The following is a 25,364-nucleotide window of genomic DNA, read 5'->3' as shown; positions in this document are numbered from 1 at the left end:
TTGCCTGATTTTTCTAACAGTGGAGAATACATATCTATGGTAGGGCTGGTTTTTTTGATTCAGTATTAGTGTTAAGTTTTTATTTATGATACTAATTATTGATACTCTTCTTGCTGTCTCCTCCAAAAGACCCATTCTGCCTTTATCTTGCATAATGTTTTGATTTACTTCCAAAAATTGCAAGTGTAAATGAAGAACTGTGGGGTTTTTTTTTTGTTGTCGTCGTTGTTTTTTTTTTTGCATTAACTCATCAGTTTGAACTGAATTTTAGAGAATTTTGCCCTCTTAACACCTCTGTATGAGAAGAGCTGTCAGTCTTGGCTTCTCAATTTTGATACCTGGGGAGCTTGGTGAAAACACAGATGCCTGGCTTCCCACCAGAGGAGAATCAAGATTGGGGCAGGAGTGTAGAGGTGGTTTGTAAGTTTAAAATTTTAGAGATAGAACCTTAGCTGATGTTTAATGGAGCAATTTTTGTTAATGTTCCTTGAGAACAATTCATAGGTGAACTTAGTTGAGTTATTGACTTTTAAAAATACTTTGAATATGCATTATTTTCCAACTATAAAAGCAAACATGTTTAAAATTAAAAAATGGATACATTCTTAGAAGTGGGATTGCTAAATCAAAAATTTGCATAGTTTTGGGACACCTGGGTGGCTCAGTGGTTGAGCCATCTGCCTTTGGCTCAGGGCGTGATCCTGGAGTCCTGGGATTGAGTCCCACATTGGGCTCCCTGCATGGAGCCTGCTTCTCCCTCTGCCTATGTCTCTGCCTCTCTCTCTGTGTGGGTCTCTCACAAATAAATAACACCCCCCCAGAAAATTTGTGTATTTTAAAGTGCTCATATTTGTAAAGAACCTTTCAGGAAGGTGTTGCCACTTAATTGATCATTGGTAATCAATAGTAAGATTCTTTATTTCCTTACCAATACTGAGCATTATTAAGTTTTTGGGGACCCTGGGTGGCTCAGTTGGTTAAGTGTCTGCCTTTGGCTTAATGTTATAATCTCAAGGTCCTGGGATAGAGCCCCCCTATCAGGCTCCTGCTGATCAGGGAGTCTCCCTCTTCTCCTGCCCCCTACTCATGCTCTCTTTATCAAATAAATAAAACGTTTATTAAAAAAGATTTTAAAGTTTTTTTTTTATCAATAATAGATTGTGCATGTTTTTACATGCTTTTTATTCGTTTATTTTTGTTGATCTAGTTAATGCTGAAATAATTGGTTATAGGGAAGCAGCTCATAGTGGTCCTCCCATCCTCTTTCTACACTGTCTCTTTCCTTCCATTTCAATTATGATCAGTTGTTTACATTTCCTTTCTTAATTGGTGGTTTTAACCTTTGTTCTACTGCTTTAATCAATTAAAATGACTCTGATTTGGGGCTCTTGTCTCTTTGGGGGTCATTTTAGTTTGCAAAGGGTCACTGGAATTTATTACTCCACTGTAGTAAATCACTCTTTATGGAAAATAATAACAAGAGAAGAACAGATGTCAGTTCAAAAATAAAACATATTAGTAAAAGAATAAGAAATATTAGCAGCTTAATTTCTTGTCTTGTTTGCCCCTGAGTGGCACGGTTGGTTAAGTGGTTGCTCTTGATTTAAACTCAGGTCATGATCTCAGGGGCATGAGATCAAGTCCTACCTGTGACTCCACGCTCGTGGGGCATCTGCTTGGGAATTGTCTCCTCTTTTTCCCTTCTACCCTTTCCCCTGCCTTCCCACTCTTCTCTCAAAGAAGTAAATTGTTTAAAAAATAATGTTCACTAGAGTTATAAGCAGTGTTTGGGGATGTCACTGATGAGTTCACTGTTGAAAAATCATGTACAAGTTATGCTTATTTGTAAATTCTTTAAGGTGGCATATCTTTGCTGTTGAATTAAACTTGGAATGCCTATTTACTTGTTAAGTAAATTAATTAAGTCTTTGTAATTCAGGCAGAAAAACAAGTAGAAACTGAGGAGGCAGGAGTAGTGACAACAGCAACAGCATCTGTGAATCTAAAAGTGAGTCCTAAAAGAGGACGACCTGCAGGTAGGACTATTAATGTTTAAATCTCTGGCTTGTTAGTACTCTTATTACAGTGTTGTGCCTCAGATACTTTGGAATAGGTGGGTAGGCAGCCTATATATATAGATTTATATATATATATATATGATGTATGTATAAACTTCAGAGGAGATAAACATAGTTTCTGCTTTGTGTGATCAAGTATTTTAGATTTAAAATAATTGCTTGGGACTTTTTTTTCATTTTCTGTTTTATCTCTCTTACATTTTCCCCTAATAGCGGCACATGAGGCTGTGGTGAGGTTATATTCCATGAATGATGGGTTTATTTTACCTCTTACTGTAGAAAGCATAAATTTTCCAAATGGAAATTATTGCATTCTTTGTGTCAGGACCTTTATAGTATGCAGCTGTCTTCAGCATTGCCTGTCGAATTCCTGCCTAATTCAGGAAATTGGAAATATTTTGGAAGGATATACCTCTAATACAAAGTTAAACAAAGAAAATTAACCAAAATGGGACCAGTTCTTTTTCTAACTATAATTGAATTCTTTGAAAATGGGGGAAGATCAGTAATACCCAGAAAAGAAAAATCCTGAGATTTGTTTCTATCATTATTTTTGGAATTTGATAATGGATCAGATTAATGGTGTTAGGAAATTCGGTGAACTCTGATGCAGATTTTCAAAGATATGAATGTACAATATACGCTTATTCTAATATGTATATGAAAATTGAATATAAGTAGTACTATCTATTGTACAGTTGAAACCATGAAGAATGTTCTTCTAAACCCTCTTAGCTATACTAAGGAGGGAATGAAGATGACTCTGTTCATCTACCCCCTTTTAAATACTCTGTTGTTGCTCATTTGAATCATTGAGGGATATGATATTTAAAACTTAAGATGATAATATCTTTAATAAATCACTGATATTCTTAGTATATATCATTTGTAATCTTTATATGTGAGAATTGCATCTTGAAAGATGGTAGTTACTGATTTTGTTTTTCCCTGTAAATGTTAGCTACAGAAGTCAAGATCCCAAAACCAAGAGGCAGACCCAAAATGGTAAAACAGCCCTGTCCTTCAGAGACTGACATGTGAGTTTATTTTTAATGTATAATTAGTTATACACTGAATGAGGCATTTAAGTATAAATCTCTCTGTATTTATACCAGTTTTATTTTATAGGATATTTGCTGTTACTATTTTGTGTTTCTAAAAATTATGGGAGAAAACTATTGAAAAGTTTTTTGTTGTATAAAAAAAATAGTAAAAATGGGGAATCAAGAGCATCTGCTGCATGGTTCAGTCGGTTAAGTTTCCAACTCAGATCTTGATCTCAGGGTCCTGAGTTCAAGCCCTGAATTGGGCTCCATGCCTGGCCTGGTGCCACAAAAATCATTTCATTAAGACATCCTCTTGGTATATCAGGATATAAACGTACTTAGATAATACAAGGTAAAATCTGTAATAGGGAAATTAGGCAAGATAGTGTGTTTAAGGAAACTTGACTAGCTCCTTCAGAGTAATTTAGGACTACTACTAAGTGTGTGGGGGCGGGTAGGGGCGCCAGGGTGTTGTAGTCAGTTAAGGGTCTGACTCTTAGTTTCCACTGGTTAGGTAGTGATCTTGTGGTTGTAAGAATGAGCTTCCTGCCTGGCTCTGCTCTTGATGGCTTGAGACCATCCCGCCCTCTGTAGGCGTGCTCTTTCAAATAAATAAATCTTTAAAAACAATACTTTTAATGGGAGCCTGGCTGGATCCGTTTGTAGAGCATATGACTCTTGATCTTTGGGTTGTAAGTTCAAGCCCCATATTCGGTATAGAGATTAGACGGTTTTTATAATGTGAATTTAAAATTTTAGAGTATTTTATGGTAACTACTTAACAAAGTAATGTTTGTTTTTTTCTTGCCACCTTTGTTTTTCACAGATGGATATTGTTTATGTGGCTTATTGTTATGTGGCTTTTCTGGGTAGAAACTTCAACAGAAAGGAAAGATACATTTAGACAAAGGGTAAAAAAACCCATTTTAGCTATTGTGTGTAAAGATTTTATAGAGAAGGCTCAAGCAAGTTGGTCATTTAAGAGGGGATTTATTTTCAGTGTTTTGAAACTGAAACATAGGAAATTTTAGTTATAGAACACTGAAGCATTGGTACTTTTCAGTTAAATATGTTTGAAGAGTTTTATTGTACTGACAAGCTAGCTCTTAAAGTATTCTCAAAAATACTGGCACAGGGACGTCTGGTGGCTCTGCCTTTGGCTCAGGGCATGATCCCGCAGTCTCAGGATCGAGTCCCGCATTAGGCTCCCTGCGGGGAGCTTGCTCCTCCCTCTGCCTGTGTCTTTGCACCCCCCCCCTTATGAGTAAATAAATAAATAAAATCTTTAATAAAAAAAAATAGTGGCACAAAATTACAACATGGTTTTAACTACTGTAATGAAATTAAGAAATTAGGTACACGCAGGTGAGTTTGTTTTCTAAACATACCAAATCCCACTCATTCCCTGCCTAATCTAATCATGGCATCAGACATAAAGTCTAGGATTTCATGATTGATAGAAGGCCTTGATCTGAAGACTTAGGAACCGAAAACACAAGTTATTTGCTCCGTTCTCCCCTTTATCACATACCTAGATCTGAGATAGGGAGCCATACAAACTCTTATGCTCTTATTTGGAAAGGAGAAGCTTAAAAGAGGCCTACAGCAGTCATTGATCCCTAAGAAATATAAAATTCTGGGAAAATACTGTGAGATCTATTTTAGGTGTAAGGAAGGTTCCCTTGATTAGGCCCCGGTTTTCCCGAGACTGTCAAGGTAGACCATTTCTCTCTGGCTTTTAGCTAATCCTGTGACAGTTCTCTACTTTTCAGTATCATCCTTATTGCATCTGAAAAGGTCATTGGAAAATACTACCCTCATCAACTGGGTAGTATTGTGTCTACTTTCAGGCTATAGGATGTTGGGGACCCAAGCTTCCTTTTTAGATCTCTGTTAATTTCTCCTGATGGAGGCTATGTTACTTTCAGTAATAATAATACTTTATGGTGTGTTATTTTAGTCAGCTTCATGCCTAGTGGCCTTGAAAGGCCATAGGACTTTCCTCAGACTTGGCTTTTTTAAATTTGTTTTTTCCCCATCGCCCCCCTCAGACATACTGATTATATATTTAATTTACATTCACTTTGAATTTATAGGTTTTCCTGAGAAACCCTTGGTCTCTTCCCTAGAAACTGTTCATCTGAAGGACCAATGTAGTCCAATTTGAATTAGGAAAGATTAGGAAAGGCTGGTAGCTTATACCTTTTTTTTTTTTTTTTTTTTTTAAGAGTTTAGTTATTCATGAGTGAGACAGAGAGAGAGAGGCAGAGACACAGGCAGGCAGAGGGAGAAGCAGGCTCCGTGCAGGAAGCCTGACCTGGGACTCAATCCCAGGACTCCAGGATCATGCCCCTGGGTGAAGGTGGCGCTAAACCACTGAGCCACCCAGGGTTCCCCAGTTTATACCTTTCTTTGATTGGATCTTTGACCCCAGTCTTTTTCTGAATTTGAAAATTCAGTGGGAATTTTCAACACTGAAGTGCACGGAATTTTTAGGTTCTTCTTTTGTCATTTGCTATTTTTAAAAACTCCTTTCTTTAAAAAAAAATTAAATTAAAAAAATAAAAACTCCTTTCTTAAAAAAAAAAAAAAAAACTCCGTTCTTTCTTGAAGTGTCCTTTTAATATCCTAATAACAACCCACTGAAGATGCTAGCATTCTATCTTGAAGCCTCGTCACCTAAAGGCACTGAATTTTCTTTCACATTATCACAGGTAACAGTTTTGCCCACTGTATAAAAAAAATTAGGTTTTTCGAGTTTTCAGCCCCAAAGTCAGTGTCACATGTTTTAAGTTTTTACATAAATTTTATGTATCCATGAATGTTTTGCAAAGGCATGTATGGACAGCCTCAAAATAGCAGTAGCTTATAAAATTTCTCATTCATGTTGTATGTAGGTTGGGCATTAGCCATAGCTATTCTTAGCTGTGTATCTGAGCACAAACTGTGGAGTACAGAGCCAAACTATATAAGCGCTTCCTAAAGTTTTGCTCTCCACCATGAGAACAGGATGTATGTGTTAGTGATAGCTTTTTTGCAGTGAGTCCTAAAATGACAAGATAATGGAATAGAGCCCAGAAAAGCTGAAACCATCTCCTAATCCTCATGTAAAGTAAGAAATATTTGATACAAGCCACTGAGATATTTTGAGTTGTATTTGCATTAGTTTTTGCTTCTGTTAACATATTTTTTAACTATTTACAAATAGTTTCCTATGGTGCCTTGACCTATTAAAAAGGGAAATTGTCACTAGGGAGAAGTCTGTTTTTCGCAAAAGGTGGTATGGAGGACCACAGGGAGAATACTTGTTTGTAGCAAGTCTTGATGGTTAAGTTTGCTTTAATATTGTTCAAAAATCCTTGAAATAACCCCATCTCTTATGACTTTATCGTACACTTCTTTATGTTTAACAACAGCAGCAACAAAAAAAATGGCTGCACAGGATTCCACTGTGTATGTTTCTTAAGATCTGTCTCATGTATGGGTATATCCTTTCAAAAACGGTGTCTTATGTCTTGTACATGTGCAGACATAATATTAGAATACATTGCTGAAGCAGATTTGCTAGTTCAGAGAGTATTTGGATTTTTAATATCTGCTTCTTTCCATTGAGGGGATAATACTTTGGGCAAGGAATTGTTCAATATCTATTAGAGAGCCATGGAAATGCTTTCTGTATTTGACTCTGTATTCCCATCTCCATTAAACTATCAAAATATTCACATTTGTGGAAATATTGAAGAAGATTTAAATGATTTTATTTGCATGCCTTTTCTTCTATTGATTAGAAATTAATGAGGAAACCCATATGATATTTGAAAATAGCATAGCCAATGATGGTTATGTGACAAAGAAATTTCTGAAGAGATTAAAAAGTGAGTTTTTTTTTCTCTTCTAATTTTTAATAATCTCTTAAGGGTACAAGAAAGCAGTTGTCTGGTAGGCAATCAGTGGATTTGGAACTGAAATACTGGGCCAATTATTTGAGCTAACACACTGTCATTAAATAGCTTTTCCAAGCTTCAAGTTGTATTTTTTTATGGGATTGCCCTAGTTGAATGTTTTATATCCTAAAATGGTTAGCATTGATATCATTTGATTCTCTTAGAGCTTATCATCGTACCATAAATACTTCTATTTTTGTCTGCTGTACTAGGTAGCATTAGTATCATCTGATAGTAGCATTAGGCTTACTGAGTAGTTTTGATAGTTTTGACTTAGTGATGTCTGTAAATCCACTGGTGATGGGAATGCTTAATGCTAGTGAATTCACTGTTAGGTATACTTAATTGCCATATATTTTACTATTGTATGCGTAACTTGGGAGCTTTGACTTTGCAGAGTATTTCTTTGAATTCTCAAATGATCATATTTGATCTTAAGCAGTTCACTTCTGCAATTGTATTTTTCCCAATCTGTGTACTTTTTAAACATGTTATTCTTACAGTTGTGTAGAATATAGGATCCAGGTGTCTCACCCATCTTACATACTGCTCTATCCCCATAGTGAAGAATTATCTTGGCATGTAAGACCACAATAGGTATTTTTTTCAGTGAATAAAGAACATTACAAAAACCCTGAAAAACAAAGAAAAAAATCACTTTTATTACTACCTTCATGCCACTGTAATTTTTGTATTTTCTAATTTATATGAAGAGAATGTTCTTTTCCTTTTATATTTGGATAGTAAAGACATTATATTTTACTAGAACATATGTTAAATTTGTCTTTAAGTGAAAAATTATGCCTTATTGTCCTCCAAAATGCTTACTTGGTTGGGAGAGTATGGTTCTAAAAGAAAACTAATAATGATACCTAAAAATTCATTTTCCATTACTGTATTCTCTAAAACAGGGTAACTGAAGAAGACAAAAGTAAGAAAAAGGGGCAAGAAGAAAAACAACCTAAAAAGCAGCTTAAAAAGGATGAAGAGGGCCAGAAGGAAGAAGATAAGCCAAGAAAAGAGCCAGACAAAAAAGAGGGGAAGAAAGAAGTTGAATCCAAAAGAAAAAATTTACCTAAAACAGGGGTTACATCAACCTCTGATTCTGAAGAGGAAGGAGATGATCAAGAAAGTGAAAAGGTACAATGTTTATCAAATAAAATATTCTATTTTTAGCTGCTTTTATAGTCATTTTTTTTACCTAGTAAGCTTTCAGTGTCTGAAAGTATGTGATTAAAACTGAATTTTTCTACCTTTGGTAAACTTGAATCAGCTGTGTTAAAAAGCATATTTGAAACTTTATTGTACATTCTAGATATTATAATAGTACGGAAATCAAATGTTATATAATGAACTTCTAGTAACCCACCTATGTAGAAAAGTAGAAATTAAGCCAAATGGACTGTGCAGTGAAGACAGTTCTAAAAGAGGTGCATTTATACATAGGTTTTTATTATATACTACAATGAAATTCTTTTTTTTTTTTTTTTTTTAATTTTTATTTATTTATGATAGTCACAGAGAGAGAGGCAGAGACACAGGCAGAGGGAGAAGCAGGCTCCATGCACTGGGAGCCCGATGTGGGATTTGTTCCCGGGTCTCCAGGATCACGCCCTGGGCCAAAGGCGCCAAACCGCTGCGCCACCCAGGGATCCCTACAATGAAATTCTTAGCACTCTTCAGGCCTATTTAGTGTACATTTTATCAGTGTATATTTGAATGCTACAGTTGTTTAGGAATTTGATTAAAGCTATACATCTTTTTGTTTAGAAGAACACAAGTATTGTGTATATATTTTTGTTTTTATCTAATTTATTTATTTTTTGAAGATTTTATTTATTTATTCATGAGAGACACAGAGACAGAGAGAGAGGCAGAGACAGGCAGAGGGAGAAGCAGGGCCCACGCCAGGAGCCCGACATGTGACTGGATCCCAGGTCTCCAGGATCACGCCCCGGGCTGAAGGTGGCGCTAAACCGCTGAGCCACCAGGGCTGCCCTGTTTTTTTCTAATTTAATATTTATTTTATAAGCCAGAGATTTTAAATTGGACAGCTTGAGCAATATACTTGTTAGTAAACAGGTACTGAAGTCAGAACTATAGTGTAGAGGCAAATAGCAGAGGACATCACTTAGTATAGCAGTGTAGAAAACAGATTTTATTCCCCGAGTTATCAAGGGAGAGAGCTCAGTTTAGATAGCAAAATGTACAATTCTGGAATTTTTTTTTAACTAGTAACTTAAGTATTTGTTCCTTAAGAAAACTAGTTGCTGCTTTCTCCCAGGACTGTAATCCTAGGAGCACTAGTCACTGACTCATTAAATTCATCCTAATTCTCAGAAGAGAAAAGGTGGAAGGAACTTTCAGACTCCTCATAGAAGGAATATGCTGAAAGGCCAGCATGAGAAAGAAGCAGCAGATAGAAAACGCAAGCAAGAGGAACAGATGGAAACTGAGCAGTAAGTATTTTTTTATTCTAAATTTTGATTTCCTTTTTAAGCTAGCATGAAATTTTGAAATGATAGAAATTCATTTTCCAGACCTTATGAAGCCTTTTAGAGAAGTGACTTTTACCAGGTCTTAGAAAAAAGTCTTCAGTATATGATGATGATCATGTTTCAGGCTTCATTCTTTGCTGAGTAGTAAGAGGATGAAATTCACTGAGGTAATCACTCTGTGAATTATTTTTAATTTAAACTGAAAGTGCACATAAGTTTGAACTGTGGCTTTGCTGAAAATGTTCTCACCCTCTACTATTCACTTAAGTATTACAGAAAGAGTGGTGATATGTTGGTGGAGAAAGTATGAAATATCCTTACTTGTCATACACCACTGGCAGGCCACTCCCAAAAGACTAGCAAAAATAACAAACACAGTTGGAAACCCAAGGCGGCCCTTAAAAGTAAATCTAAAGGCTGACAGGGTTTGCATTAGGTGTGCGCAATATAAATTAAGTTCAAAGCTGATTTAAGTTTTGGTATTTGGAGACAATATATACTTATCATGGGGAATTTCTTTCCTCTTTTATTCTTTCAAGTAATTTTACTAGAAGGAAAATTGCACTGGAGATGATGATTACACTTCATGTGCTTATTACATGTTTTCCTAGTTATCTTGAGACTGTCACTTCTGAATTTTCTTTGAAAAGCATTTTGTGAAGTATCTTGCATTATTCTGACTAAACTTGGTGTTTTTGTTTTTGTTTTTTTGGTTAATGGAGGTGATTTTAAAAACATGCTGTAGGTCACTATGACAAACTTAATGATAAGTAGTGAATTCTTTGAGTAATTTTGTACTTTTTCTTATAAGATACATTTGTAAGCCAAAAGTCTCTACAAATACAGCGTTTGACTATCTGCTTTCTTAGTTGCTTGGAGGATGATTATATAAGCAGTTTCATCTGCTTTAGGGGAGTAATTTAAAAACTGATCTAAAACTCAAGTGTTACTCCCTGTATTCTGTTAGACTTTGACCATTTCTGTAAATATTAAAGTTATTTTTTGTTACCTATCCTTTTCTATCCTTTCACTGAAAAGTTGTTGGACTGTTTGTTGCTTTTAACTTTATTGTGCTCCCCAAATTAAGATATAAAATTAGTATTGCTTAGTAAATCTAGCCCAACCCTTCTTCAGTATCTCAAAGTTATCTTTATGTGTTTCAGTTTCTTTTTTGAATGTCCTCCGAATGTAACTTTCTCAAATTCTAATATTTGTGTTTTCTTTCCTTCTCCTGTTATTACAAAACTTTGTACTTGGACAGTTTTGCTCTGTAAAGCATTTCAGATGCAGCTTGTGTGAAATGCATTATGCAAAATAAAGTTTATTGTATTGTATTCCCAGCCAAACAACATGTAATCTACAGTAATAAAAAATATATCTCATTTTGGGCTCAAAGCATTAATCCAGTTACTGAAAAGAGAATACAAGTGGAGCAAACAAGAGATGAAGATCTTGAGACAGACTCATTGGACTGAATTTCCCCCTCCCCCCCCCTTGATGGAAGAATGTTGCAGATTCTAAATTGAGGACTTCATTAATGGCATTATTACTGTGTTATGATTGTTAAAAAAAAAATTTCCTGTAAGGTACACACTACATACCAAGGTCGGCCATCATTCCTGTTAAAAGTTTTTTACCAAGCTTAAAATGAAGCTTTGTGTTTGAAAGTTAGAAGATGGTGGTTGTACATTATTTCATTTAGAAAATATAAAAATTCATTTTGTTTTGAAGCTAGGTGTTAAACTGGAATAGCTCTTATACCCCAGAGAATGGGGCAGTTGTGCCCTTCCCTTGACATTCCTTTGTTGTTTAATTCTTTAGAATTCTTAATAACTGTTTTTTTTTAATCCTGAGAGATTAAACAGTAGACTTGTTAAGAAAACAAAAATGAAACTGTAACCAAAATTTTAAAATAAAGTTTTTTTTTAAAAAAAAACCTGATTTTTAGATATTGTTTTGTTCTTGTCTATTTCAATTGGTTTATAATAGGGCCCGAACTCAAAGCCAAGGTACTAGAAATTAAGAATTCATTTTTAAATGCTTATTTTTGTGATCTGCAGTAAAATGGTACCTTTTCTTTTGTGACATGGTATGTAAATGTCAATGACTGTTGTTTAAATTAGATATACTGGCCAAAGAACCCCATTTTATTATAATAGTATTATCTTTGAATATTCTGTTTTACTTAGAAACTTAACCCCTCCAGTTATCTACCCTTTTGGAGATGTGGGAAAAATTAGTGTGTTTTTGATGTGCTACTTTAGAAAACAGTTGTGATGCAGAACTCATGAAATGTTTATAGATGTTCTTTTCCCATTATGGTCAGTCTGTCCATTGACCCTGACATTGGGTCTTTAAATACCACTATTTTATTATTGGAAAAAAATTTCACCATGACAAGTGTAAAAATTATTTGTGATGCCACGGAAAAATTAGATTTTAGCATGTTAATTTTTACGTGTTTTTGTTGATAGTAACTAATACTAATGCTGTGGCATTCCAGAGTTCTATGAATTACAGTCAATTCCTTGTGATCTAGGCTGTTGACTTTCTATCTTTAAATATTCTTTTAACTTTTACATAAGGGATTGTGGGCATTTGGTAATCAGTCACAAAGTTCCAATGTTTTGAAATATTTGTGTTAACATTTGATAGGCAGAATAAAGATGAAGGAAAGAAGCCAGAAGTTAAGAAAGTGGAGAAGAAGCGAGGTTAGTTATTTCACTTTCTAAGATGTATAAAATAATACATGGAAAGGAAATTACACAATTTCTTGTGTATAGGTTTTAAAATCATTTTATATTCTTAAATCCTACAAAAGCATTTTTTTTCAAATCCCTAGCAGATTCTATATACATTGTATTTTAAATATAATCAGGTGCCCTGCTCACCTGCTAAGGACTCCTACTTTTTTTTATCATTGCTCATTATCTAATGGTCACATTTTTTGTAACATTGCCAAAAACCTAGATATTTTCCCTTTTTTTTGACAAATCTCATTGTTTCCGATAGTTTTTCCTTTTTTTTAAAAAAACCTGTAAGGTGAAACAGTTGTAGAGGGGTTTATTAACTGGATATAAGCTACTTCTTTTAGAAACCCTGTGCAGCTAGATGGTGAATTTTTTCTTCAAATGATGAATGTTGCCTTCCTAAATACTAAAAATGGCAAATAACTTCTAGTGAACTAGGCAGATTATGAAGAACATTTTTAAAAATCAAATCTTGTCATTGTTTTGCTGATTAGATTTATACAGAAATACTGGTTTTGGAAAAACTATTTACTGTGTTTCACATTTTAATTTATAGAAACATCAATGGATTCTCGACTTCAAAGGATACATGCTGAAATTAAAAATTCACTCAAAATTGATAATCTTGTAAGTCTTTAATACCTCATTTAAAACTATAGCACTGCTTTTATAGCTTCATATTTTCTCACCTGATTTTATAAGTATGTGTAAATTTAAGAGAAATGGGTAAATTTAAGAGAAACTGGTCTTTTGTACTGCCTTATTTGAGATTTTAAAAATAATCTTTAGGAATAGAGCATATAGGTTTTGGTAATTAACAGTTATGAAATTACTGTTTTGTCATGAAGGATGTGAACAGATGTATTGAGGCGTTGGATGAACTTGCTTCACTTCAGGTCACAATGCAACAAGCTCAGAAACATACAGAGATGATTACAACACTGAAAAAAGTAAGTGATCTTGAGTTGTGCAGATTTTAAAAATTTCCTGATCACCATGTCGTTAAGAAGTAGTAACAGTTTAAAAATCAATGAAGAAAACAATTTTGAGTGTATATTTTGTTTTCTCAGATACGGCGATTCAAAGTTAGTCAGGTTATCATGGAAAAGTCTACAATGTTGTATAACAAGTTTAAGAATATGTTTTTGGTTGGTGAAGGAGATTCTGTGATCACACAAGTGCTGAATAAATCTCTCGCTGAACAAAGACAGCATGAGGAAGCAAATAAAACCAAAGATCAAGGGAAGAAAGGGCCAAACAAAAAGCTAGAAAAGGAACAAACAGGTATGTGGTAGTAAGTTGTTTGCTGGGACTGCTTTTAAAAAAATGGCTTTGACACATGATTTCATTAGGGTCTAAGGTATCCTAAAGCATTTAGAAAAACTAAAGCTAAGGCTGAGCGCTTCTGTTTAAATCATTATCATTAAGCTTAAATTTAGCAGTTGCTGTTCATTTTTCACTTAAATTAGGAAGAATTTCTAATTAACACAATAGTAGGTAAGAAAGGAACTTCCAGTGTCTGCATTATTCAACTTGTGTGATTACCAATACATGATCGTTGTTCTCTTTTACCCTCATCAGATTTCTCTGTGAAGCAAATTCCAGATACGCTATTTCAACCACAAATATTTTAGGATATATCTGTGATGGATTCTTAAAGTAGAACCATGGTATCATTATCAGTTCCCCCAGTTCCAGGTTACTAAAGGTTTTAGGAGCTGCTTATTATAGAAACAAGTATTTCAAAGGAGTTGGATATTTTATTCCTTATGAGGGAATGATAAAGGTCTCCTTAGAGATTTGTTAGAAATAAGATTTACAGGGATGACCTCATCGTTTACTTAGGACACAAATTCATGTTAATTACGAAAAGCACTTTTGACACTTTTTTCCTAAAATGAGGAAATATAAAAATTTACTATGATACACATTTTTGTAAGAATTGGAATGATCAGATTAAAAATCCCCTGTGTTTCTACCTGGGTGGTTCAGTCAGTTGAGGGTCCCACGGTTGATTTTGGCTCAGGTCATGATCTCCGTGTGTGAGATCCAGCCCAGTGTCTGTTTGAGATTCTCTCTTCTCTTACTCTGCCTCTGCGCCCCTGCTTGTGCCCACTGTCTTGCTCACAATAATAAAATCTTTAGTCCCCCACCCCCACCCCACAGATCTATATATAGTAACCCTGCTACTTACTGTGCCTCAGCTACTCAAAAGATTACAGTGTAATTTTAAATAAGGTATAGAAATTATTAAAAACTTTAGGGCCATGTTTTTTTGTTTTTTTTTTCCTTTAAATTTGGGCTCTTTAGAGGACATCTTAAAAGAACTTTGAAGCTCTAACAGTTTTTCCATTGGTACCCTTTTAAAGGTTCAAAGACTCTAAATGGAGGATCTGATGCTCAAGATAGTAATCAACCACAACATAATGGAGACAGCAGTGAAGAAAGCAAAGACAACCACGAGGCCAGCAGTAAGAAAAAGTGAGGACATGTTTTAATGGGTCATATGTATTTTTAATTTTTAAATCACATTGCTGTTCCAAGGTTATTTATATAAGGATTATATTTTGATCACTCAATTCCTGAACTCAGCAAGATGAAAATCAAAAGGGCAAAAAAACCAAAAAACTTGATCATTTACAATTAACTTGCCTGTATTCAAAGGGAATAGAGCTGGATAGTAGGAATCCAGCTTAAAATAAGTTATTCTTTGAACTTCTTTCACTGACACAGCTTTAATAGTGACTTACATTCATTATTTTCTTGCATTGTGACAGGATAATACAAAAGTGAGATCTAGAATCACAAGCTATTTTGTATCATAGTCTCTAAATAACTGGTTATTGAACTGGAGTTATCCAAGTCTTGGTTTGTTCTACACATTTGAAGGACTTGGAATCTAGCATCCCTTTTAATTCTGAAATTCAGGGAAATCTTCTTTGTCTATGTCATTCCCTCTCTTTATTAAGGTTTGTAATATATTGGTATCCCAGATCTAACCTTTCCATGTTTTTTAAAGAGAATTCATTTTAAAGCTGGAAATGATGGAAGGGGCCTGGGCCATGATGCTTCCCTGAGTTATTTTGCTTGATCTGAGTATTACTTTAGGAAGAAGACACAATATGGTAAAATAAAATTTTGAACAAAAAGGGTGGCTCGGTGGCTCAGCAGTTCAGTGCCTGCCTTTGGCCCAGGGCGTGATCCAGGAGTCCCGGGATCGAGTCCCGCATCGGGCTCCCAGTGTGGAGCCTGCTTCTCCCTCTGCCTCTCTATCGTGAATAAATAAAATCTTTAAAAAAAAATTTTTGTTGAACAAAAATAAGTCAAGATTATTTTAAAAAATATTCTCATGAGCTTGAAAACGATGCACGCATTTAATGTGTTTTCCGACCCCCATGAAGAAGCCCTTGACCCAATTGACACACCTTTCTTTCTTTCCTTAGGCCATCCAGTGAAGAGAGAGAGACTGAAATATCTCTGAAGGATTCTACACTAGATAATTAGGTTGACATACCTGGAATATAAAGAACATTTGAGAAGTTTGTAATGGTTTTCATTTGAAATATTTAGACTGCTGAAAGTTTTAAATTTTTATAAGCATAGGTTTTGATGTTGAAAAACTTGTTTTGAGGGAGAAATCCCTTTCTATTTGTTTAAAAGTAATTAAGCATTATTGCTAATTGTACTTGTGCAGTATTAACAGCTACATTATTCAGTAAATGTGAGGGAAAATCCATTTAGGAAATGTTAAATTGCTTTTCCAGATGTTTGGTTGTAGCATAATTTCAATTAGTGTGTGTATGTTAATGTGTAATTGATAGTAGAAAAAAGTTACATTTTTAAAACTGCTACTTGTATAAAACCTTTCCTCTTTTCCCAAATACTGTGGGTTTTGTGCATAGTTTTTACAAACCTTGGATTTACCGGATTGTCTTTTCACTGTTTGTGGGTTTTGTAGAAGTTATGCATTTTTATGGTAGATAAAATGTTACTTCTATACAAGTACTCACTCCTTTTATCAAAAGTTAATTTTAATCTCACAGTCTACATTGTGCTACATTATCCTGCTGCTTTGTAACAATTTGTGGTCTGTATGCCTTTTTGTAATGACGACTAGATATCCAACTGACAATTCTACAAGGTACAAAACTCATGTTAACTTTTGAAGGTAATTTAGTTTTGTGGCTGGGAATTCAGTGAAGTCACATGGCTTTCCTATAGAAAGCAGAATAGGTATGTATAGGAATGAATCTGGCTTTAGGGTTCAAATCATCTAATAAGATCCTTACTGAATGATAAAAGTTTATTTTTGAGAACTGTCTCATGTTTCTGAATTTTTAAAAAAGTCACACTCATTAAGGAAGTTACTAAGTATTTTTTTAATTGGAAAAAAAATTCCATGATTCTTATGCAGTAAAATAGTAGAAATAAATACTATATAAGAAAACTAACCTATTTGAAAACATGGCTATATCAGAAGGGTTTATTATGTAGAGCTCTTCCATGTGACAGAATTGTAAGGAGTAGAAAGATAGCTTGCTCCGAGGCAGTTAGAAAAAGTAAAGTACTTTGATAGTCTGTATTCATATATAGACTAAATCAGGGTAAAACCAAGGTTAATAAAAGTTAAGGGTAACTTAACAGATAGCATTTCTAAGATATTTTGATTATTAGGTCAGTTGGTGGTTTTCAGTAGCTAAAAGACATTTCTCATGTTTTGAAACTATGAATATGGAGAAAAGGCTTAATACCAGTGTTTGCATGTGACATGCACTGTATGTTTTGACCTCTCAGATAATGGTTTCATCTATAGATGAAAAGTTGTGAATTATTTCAATAATTGGAGTTTTTGCTTTTTGAGAGGTCTTACAAATGTAACTAGGACCCACTGTTTTGAGGGAACTATTGCTATTATATCAGGTCCTTAATACAATTTAAATTTGGACAGATTTATTCTAGTTAAGCCATAAGTGTCAACATTGTAAACTTGTTTTGATTAAAGGATTTTTCTATCAAACTCTACTAGTAAATTAATTCTTTGCTATTTACAAAAGTGTTTTTGGAATCTGGATTTGCTTCCAAGGGAGTAATTTCTTGGTTAACTCGGTATAGAGACTGTCTTGTGGGGTGACAGGGTAACTAAATCTAGTAAGCTAAAAATGTTATTTTTTGTTCACCCTCCTCTTTTATTCTGTGACCCAACAGATCAATATAATTTTACTGAGAAACCACAGGAATATTCAACGTCAAGAGATACAGAGAATGGCACTCTGATACTTTTATGTGTTTGTTTGAGCTGGCCTTGTCTCTAAACAGTTGATTTATATAGTGTGAAAATATAATTGGCCTTCTATTTTTCTGTTGGTCATAAGCTGATTCACAGGTAATTACCACTCTCAGAACTCCTATAAAGTCATAAACACTTTAAAGTGAGCAAATCTTTAAATTGTGTGTGTATGGTCAAAACTCCACTGAACAAGTCACTAAGGTAACTTAGCAAAAGAGAAGAAAAAAAAATTTTGGCATGTGTAAACTATCTATTTTGTGCTTTTGTTAAACCACTAGATAACATTTGAAAGAGTAAGTTATGCATGACCCCGCAGAATGAATTGTGAAAAGCTTTCTTAGCTGCTTTGGAGACATTTCAGCGGTATCCTCTGAACTGGAGAAACAGTGTATAAACAACTTGACTATCTTAAACCTGCTGTTATGTCCTGTAGTTTCAAATAGGATGATATTTTACCCAGTTTTTGTGGAGACATTGATTATAGTGTACCAACACACACACTTACCTGGTTGAAGAGGTCTGGTCAAGATGAGGTTTGCCAACTAATCCTATATAAGAGCAAAGGCTTTTACAGGGCTCTGTGAGGGCTTCACTAACACCTTATTTTGTCCCATTGGTCAGAGAAAGGATGATCTATTGGAAATAGCAAACCCATAATTACAAACCTTAGGAAATGAAGCTGCTATATAGGTAGAAACGTTTTCATATTTGTGCTGTGTAATTCTCCAATCTTGGAGATAATAAAGACATTACGATTTGAGTAGGGGAAAAAAGGTAAAAATTACCCTTACAGGATACCAAAAGCTGAGAAAGATATTTAAAGAAACAGGTACTGCTTTTCTAAATAGTGATTTTTGTGCATGTTCATCCGTTACTATACCAAAATCTCCTTTCTCTAACTGTAAGTTGATTATCATATTAGCTGATAAATTGATTACCATATTTTCATATTTGCTTTTCTTCATTACATAAGTCCTGTTTAGTATTGAATTTTACAGCCATAAAATCCCTAAATCACTACATTGGCAAATTCTGGGCATAATCAGGTTAGCCTTTCTTCCTCTAGATTTCACAAGGGGAAATGAAAATACAAAGATCTTTGAGCCTTTTAATTTTGGTGGAAAAACTACCCTTAAGAATTAGAATAAGATTAATAAATGATAAAATAAGAATTTCACTAGCAGTAATGTTTTAATTGACAGTCTCTGTCCACTAAAATGACTGCACATGGACTAATGTTTCTGTTAGGACAGTGCACATTTTGGAATTTGCAGTTTTGAGAATCTGAAATGGGAATGAATACAAGTAAACACCTGAAACCAACAGAACACTACATGGTAACTAGCTAGAACTTGGAGAGGAAAAAAAATCAACAGACCTTGGATATTAATGCAAGAACTACAAGGAATGCAGTTTAAAAATAAAGGAAGCAGGGGCACCTGGGTGGTTCAGTCAGTGGAGGGATTTCTTGATTTCAGCTCGGGTCAAGATCCTCCACGTCATGGGACTGAACTCTGCCTGGGATTCTCTCTCCCCCTCTGGCCCTCTCCTTGCTCGCTCTCATACACTAAATCTTTTAAAAAGATGAAGCAGAAATTCATTTTTTCCCTGTGGAACTAGCAGGAATTGGGCGAATATGGTTTTCTAGCTGAATTTTTAATCTGTTCAATTTACCATCGTTGGAAACACGAAAGTAAAAATTTAGTAGCATAAGCCAGCCACGGGAGGCACCTCTTCTTATACTGCTCCTCTGGTGTATTTACTGAATCAGTGAGTAAGACCATCAGTACACATACCAGAAACAGGTGCTTGTCTTCTGCACACCAATCAACTTAATTGGACATGTATTTAAGTCCATTAAACATTTCACTGCCAATATTTTAAATATACATTCTTAAAGGCTTCATCAGTTTTTGATTAGTATGGTAAATGTTCTTAGCCATCCAGGGAATGTGGTACTCAGTTGAATTTAAATAAATAACCTAGGAAAGAGAAAGTGGAATTTAAATAATGATACATTTAAAAAAAACTATTTTACAGCATTCTTAACAATCTTCAAAACTACCCACCAAAAAAGATTTTGGGAAAACATTTCAATATAGATAGATACAATTTTTCTGTGATGATCTAGGCCTTGGAATTCATCTTTGGCCTTTTGTCTAGAATGAGAGAAGTGAATAAATAGGGTTGTCAGAGAGGGCCAAAAAAGAAGAAAGAAAAGAGGGCCAAAAAAGAAGAGCTGGGCCAAAAAACCCTGGTTTTTACATAAATAATTCTGGGTATTACTGCACAAATATGAGTGAACCAGAGCTGGCAATCCATAGGATCTTGACTTCTCATGTCCCAGTGGTCACATTATATAAAATCTACCATTTTAAGATTTTATTCTTAAGTCATCTCTACACCCAATGTGGGGCCTAAAACCCCCAGATCAAGAGTTGCATGCTCTACCGACTGAACCAGCCAAAAGCCTCAAAATCTGTTTTCCTAATCATAATAATAAACTGAAAAAGTTCTCATAAAGAATCTTCAACTGAAATGTTACTTTCGGGATCCCTGGGTAGCTCAGCAGTTTAGCCCCTGCCTTTGGCCCAGGAGTCCTGGGATCGAGTCCCGCATTAGGTTCCCTGCATGGGGCCTGCTTCTCCCTCTGCCTCTCTCTCTAGATGTTTCTCGTGAATAAATAAAATCTTTTAAAAAAGATGTTATTTTGTGAAGGTATGAATATATGCTCAAGATCTTTTTACGTTCATTATTCATACAGTGAGTCCCATTAAAATGATTAGCGTGCCTGCTAGCTTCTACCAAAACCAAAACCTAGTATTACAAAAGAGCCCTCAGTGGGATCAGATTACACAATAGCTATTCTTAATACCGTATTTGTTAAATCTACTTTTATTCTTCTCATTTTTATCACAGATATTTGAAGGATCTTTACCTTGGAAGTTTGATGGTACAAAGGTATAGCTCTCACATTCTTCAAAGAATTTTCAAAACACTTCCACCATTTGATGTATCATTAACTGAATTTTTCTAGTTACAGATTAGCAAAAAGTACCCTGGACACAGAATGAATAGGCAAGCCACAGCATGGCCAAAAATCAGAATACCTGAATCTGACAGGATTTATATTCAAAATATATAAAGCACTCCTACAACTTAGTAAATAAACACAATAATGGGCAAATACACTAAAAACCAAGTTTTGGAATAAATACTAAAAGAATTCTAAACAAACGTTATAAAAAAACCTGTGATTTATAAATAAAACAAAGCAAAACCTGTGATTTACACTTTTGCAGGTGTATGAGTAGCTAGCCGATTGTTTCAGGTGATTTATGTTACTCAGTGGCATGTTCAAGAAAGAAAGTAACCATCCAAGGGGACAGGTACTTCACAAGGTACATTTTTTGTTATTAATTAAAGGTTCCAGGATCAACATAAGGATAAGCAAGGAATTCTCCTAGTTTGTTGCCTTCTGAATCATAGTGGAGCATCCGAAAGCAAACATCACAAAAGAAACATGGGTCCTCTGGTGCAAAACTGTCATTGTTCGTCACCCATCTGTAATTAAAAAAATAAAGTACATCTTTACAGCCAACTTTCTCATGCTTTAACATGTTATGACCTGCAGTAATGTGTAAACATCCCCAACCATTGCTTTATTGTCCTAATACACTGTAATCCTTTATAAAGCTCTGTAGGTGTATAGAAACAGTCCTATCACTACCAATACTCTACAAGGCAAAGGGACAACTAACAGAAATCCTGCAGCATGCTGTTTCTCTGAAAGACTAAAGGTAAGTAGAGAAAAATACAAATCCATACGTGAAAAGCATCCTACACATACCCTTACCTATCCTCCAAATAACTGTTAAAATGTAATAGGCCATCTTGAAAAACTGTTACATACTAGATACTGTAGACCTGATGAACTTTTTTGTGTAACTTATCTTTTTAATTGGTAAATTAGTCCTGGCCAATTTGAAAACTCCAGGTGTTTTATCTGAAATTCAGGATAAAATGTTACAGAGTGTCTACAAATGGGAATATGGGCAACATTGAACAATACTTTGTTTTTTGTTCTGAGATGTTAGGTCATGGTAAAATGAAAGACTTTTTCAGTCTATTTGAATCTGCATCTCATTGTATATTTTAACATTGCCTGATTTCCAGTTTGATAACGGATTTAACATGTTTTCTTACTAGTCATTTAGAAAAGCCTTATTGGGAAGGGAAGGGAGGGGAGGGGAGAACCTCTCAAAAATCTGATACACAATCATTCTTCTTTCTTCTGAATTTTTTTATTCTGATCCAGTTACACAAACTAAACGTGAAGTATCACATTAAGTAAAAATTTCATGAAACCATATTTTGACCTCATTGTATATATGAGATGCTGTTATTTTTTCATGAAGAAGCTGTGAATGAGGCTGATTTTGGAAACTGCAGACAAAAGGCAACATGGCTCCCTGATGTGACACTGAGTGTTGATTCATCCAAAATCTGACCCAGCTCTGGTTTTTTACTATACAGAACTCATTTCCTGCTTAAAAGTAACCTACCAATTTGTGGCACTTACCTACTAGAAAAACTATTTCTATTATATTCCCAAAGACTAAGTCCTCATTCCAATTCAAAATAAGAAACACTGAAATACGAAGAATTCAAAGTACTTGACTATTGAAAACCAGTAATTCTCAAAGAAATAGGTATTACTTACCTGGCTGTGTACATTTTACAAACAAAACATTTTCTGGTCCATAGCCAATGCTTCTTGATAAGAAGGGGATAAAGTGTCCTATCCAAGCAGTCATCACGATGTGCAAGCCTTTTGTACATGAGAAGTAAACCAAGGCATTAAAAGACAAATTGTTGTGATCTATAAAGAATTAAATATATCTGTACCTCAACATTAGGAACACAGTAGGCATATTCTTCAATTTTTTTAAATAAGAGATTTAGGTATAAAATCACTTGCTACACTAGGTCTGACCAAATTGTGTTCCACAGAAACACTCTCCTAAAGATCATTTGGAATTAATGTTTTCTTTCCCATGAAACTTCCCAAAGTGTTTTATGGTAATATGCTCTGTGACTCTCTAAGAGGAAGATTAGTGTGCAGCAGATCTTGTATGTATTCCATCAGAAAGCCCTTGCTTTACTCAACACTTTATATCTTTTGATGAAACACAGTTTGAGCGAGCAACTATTTAATCTATTTGGTTATGTGTTACATTGTTCTTTATTAAAATCTAAATCAGACTCCTGGTATAATGTGAACTGACAGGACTTTAGTTTTGGGTGTCAATTAGTAAATTGTAAATGAAAGTCAGTCTCTACCACTAATCAACTGGGTTTGAGTAAACCCCTTAACCATGCTGGACCTCAGATTCTTCATCCAAAAAATGAAGGAACTGCACAAGAGTATTCTAAAGGTCTCTATTTTAAAATTTGATTTTTTTAAAGGGTAGCAATATATCAACTTCACATCAGAAAATGATTAATAAGCTTGTAACAGTTTACCAACTATTAGACTATGGAATGGCACTGAATGATTAAATTCACCTATAAAATAAAAAATGATTTGTAGCCTAGGGGCGCCTGGGTGGCTTTGTTGGTTAAGTGTCTGTCTGCCTTTGGCTCAGGTCATGATCTTGGGGTCCTGGGATCAGTCTCCAAATCAGGATCCCCAGCTTAGTAAGGAGTGCTTCTCCCTCTACCTCTGCAGTTACCCAATGCTTGTGTGCATGCTCTCTCTCAAAATCTTAAAAAAAAAAAAAAAAAAAAAAAGACTTGTAGTCTAAATTACTTTTGGATCCCTGGGTGACTCAGTGGTTTGGCGCCTGCCTTTGGCTCAGGGCATGATCCTGGGGTCCTGGGATTGAGTCCCTGCTTCTCCCTCTGCCTGTGTCTCTGCCTCTCTCTCTCTATCATGAATAAATAAATAAATCTTTAAAAAAATAAAAATAAAATAAATAAAAATTCCTTAAAGGCCACCTGCCTGGCTCACTCCTTGGAGCATGCAACCCTTAGTCTCAGGGTTGTCGGTTCAATCCCTACACCTAGTGTGGGGCCTGCTTAAAAATAAAATCTTAAAAAAAAAAAAGTGAAATTTAATCTTTCAAAAAACTAAAAATAATTCCTTAGGAACACTCCATGCTGCAAATGTTTACTAAGTGTGGCTTGTTCTTCCACGTTGCCTTTAAGAATGACAAGGCCATACAGTAAGAAATGTTAAACTAAAATCAGAGAAAAGTGGATGGTCTTCTATCTTATCCTAATTCTTAGGCACATTCCCCTTCATTTGAGTGAAAGAACACACAGAATAGCTTAATATAAAACTTAAAATTATATATATACATTTCTTTGATAGTGTGTTAATCCTATAAAACGAGTTTATGAGCTCTCGGGCCAATGTTTTGCATACTTTTTCTTTTAAATTTAGCTCCTCAACATCCCTCTACAGAACAAAATAACCTTGGTTAAATCGATGTTTAATGTTTACATTATGCCAAATTACTACTACTCACCCCTAAACTCCACAAACGACTACAGGTTCCTTTTATCGTGTGACACGTGGCTAGAAGCTACCGGCTCTCAGGTTTGCATCTGCTTAGGTGTCCTGTACCTGCGGCTAATCGGGTTCTGTACTTTCTGACAGACTGAACGGTGCTCTCCTTGTGTGTCTGCATGGGAGGCGGAGCGGTGCCAGACACCCTTCCTGAGTTTCTCCACTGGGCTCAGGCCCAAGCTATCCTCTAAGTGGGCTGGATGGCCATCATGCTGGGAGAGAAGTCTCAGCATTCCACAGCTCTCTTTAGGTCTTATCTGTTCTGCTTTGCATTCATGTCTTTCAAAGTTTACTCTGTGTCAAGTACTTCCTCTGGGAGTCTCCTGAGCATGAGTGCATGCGAAGTCAATTTTTGGAGACTGGTCACTAAGATCCAAGAGAGGTGGAATGGCAGGGGCTTCCTGAAGGCACCCATTCCTATTACTGATAAGATAAAAAGCCTGCATCTGGGACTGCTCCACACAAAGACTCCCATAAAAATGGTCTTTCAGAATGAAAGCAGGGATGGAGCAGGGTTCATTCTTGCATACTGATCCTTCTCAAAGTGACATTTCTTAAATAAGGAAATGAACAGCCTTATACATGAGAGAGACACAAGCTATACAAAATTATTGTAACACAATCTCATTTTAAACTACTTTAATCCTTCCCAGTTTTTTATACTTTATGTAAGCCTTAAGACCTCATATTTGTCAAATATTAGAATTTCTCTTCTCTTCCCCCAGTTCCCTTCAATCTCCATAAAATTCTGGCAAAGAGACAAGAAACCCAGATATATAGTTGCAAATTTGCTAAGGAAAGGGGCTACAGGATATACAAAATGATCTACAGAGTGGATGGCGGGGTGTCTGGGTGGCTCGGTTAAGTGGGTTAAGTGTCTGCCTTTGGCTCAGGTCACGATCCCAAGTCCTGGGATCAAATTCCATATCGGGCTCCCTGCTCAGCAGGGAGCTTGTTTCTCCCTCTTCCTCCCCACCCTCACTTGTGTTTTCTCTTCCTCCTTCTCTCAAATGAATAAATCTTAGAAAACAACCCAAAAGTGAATGGCTGCTGCCTGCCTAATACACAAATGGAAATGCTTATCTACAGATTTTTCACCCTCTATTAAAGTATTTCTAGGGATCCCTGGGTGGCGCAGCGGTTTCGCGCCTGCCTTTGGCCCAGGGCGCGATCCTGGAGACCCGGGA

At 35.3% G+C, this 25,364-nt stretch overlaps 2 protein-coding genes and 1 long non-coding RNA gene across 10 annotated transcripts in view; 2 read left to right on the top strand and 1 right to left on the bottom strand.

The window, feature by feature from the left end:
• PSIP1 (PC4 and SFRS1 interacting protein 1) overlaps positions 1-17,673 on the top strand; it is a 43,438-nt gene extending 25,765 nt beyond the window's left edge. Inside the window, exons 7-17 of one of the 5 annotated variants that reach the window (XM_049116139.1) lie at positions 1,940-2,036; positions 3,040-3,115; positions 7,980-8,208; positions 9,409-9,527; positions 12,222-12,277; positions 12,873-12,943; positions 13,165-13,266; positions 13,387-13,600; positions 14,686-14,797; positions 15,760-15,855; positions 17,522-17,673. In XM_049116139.1, coding sequence (XP_048972096.1) covers positions 1,940-2,036; positions 3,040-3,115; positions 7,980-8,208; positions 9,409-9,527; positions 12,222-12,277; positions 12,873-12,943; positions 13,165-13,266; positions 13,387-13,600; positions 14,686-14,797; positions 15,760-15,820 — 1,137 coding nt within the window. In that variant the 3' untranslated portion in view covers positions 15,821-15,855; positions 17,522-17,673. Of the gene's footprint in view, positions 1-1,939; positions 2,037-3,039; positions 3,116-7,979; positions 8,209-9,408; positions 9,528-10,827; positions 11,503-12,221; positions 12,278-12,872; positions 12,944-13,164; positions 13,267-13,386; positions 13,601-14,685; positions 14,798-15,759; positions 17,334-17,521 lie in introns of those variants that run through there. The other 4 variants (XM_025432940.2, XM_025432941.3, XM_025432942.3 and 1 more) reach the window with 4 other exon arrangements.
• SNAPC3 (small nuclear RNA activating complex polypeptide 3) overlaps positions 14,789-25,364 on the bottom strand; it is a 44,429-nt gene continuing 33,853 nt past the window's right edge. The window contains exons 8-12 of one of the 4 annotated variants that reach the window (XR_007413996.1): positions 22,327-22,434; positions 20,542-21,167; positions 19,673-19,762; positions 19,400-19,585; positions 14,789-18,236 (exon numbers count right to left, since the gene is read on the bottom strand). Coding sequence is in view for 1 of the 4 variants with exons in the window: in XM_025432938.3 (XP_025288723.1) it covers positions 21,020-21,167; positions 22,327-22,434 (256 nt within the window). In the remaining 3 variants the exon portion in view is untranslated. Of the gene's footprint in view, positions 18,237-19,399; positions 19,763-20,482; positions 21,168-22,326; positions 22,435-25,364 lie in introns of those variants that run through there. The other 3 variants (XR_007413995.1, XR_004803781.2, XM_025432938.3) reach the window with 3 other exon arrangements.
• Positions 21,164-25,296, top strand: LOC125756049 (uncharacterized). The gene is made up of 2 exons (XR_007413999.1): positions 21,164-21,403; positions 21,922-25,296. It is a non-coding gene; the product is annotated as an uncharacterized LOC125756049 (long non-coding RNA).

Source organism: Canis lupus, chromosome 11 (assembly GCF_003254725.2).
Source record: "Canis lupus dingo isolate Sandy chromosome 11, ASM325472v2, whole genome shotgun sequence".
NCBI classification, from domain to species: domain Eukaryota; kingdom Metazoa; phylum Chordata; class Mammalia; order Carnivora; family Canidae; genus Canis; species Canis lupus.
Note: the sequence above shows the minus strand (reverse complement) of the source record. Positions and strands in the feature narration are given on the sequence as shown.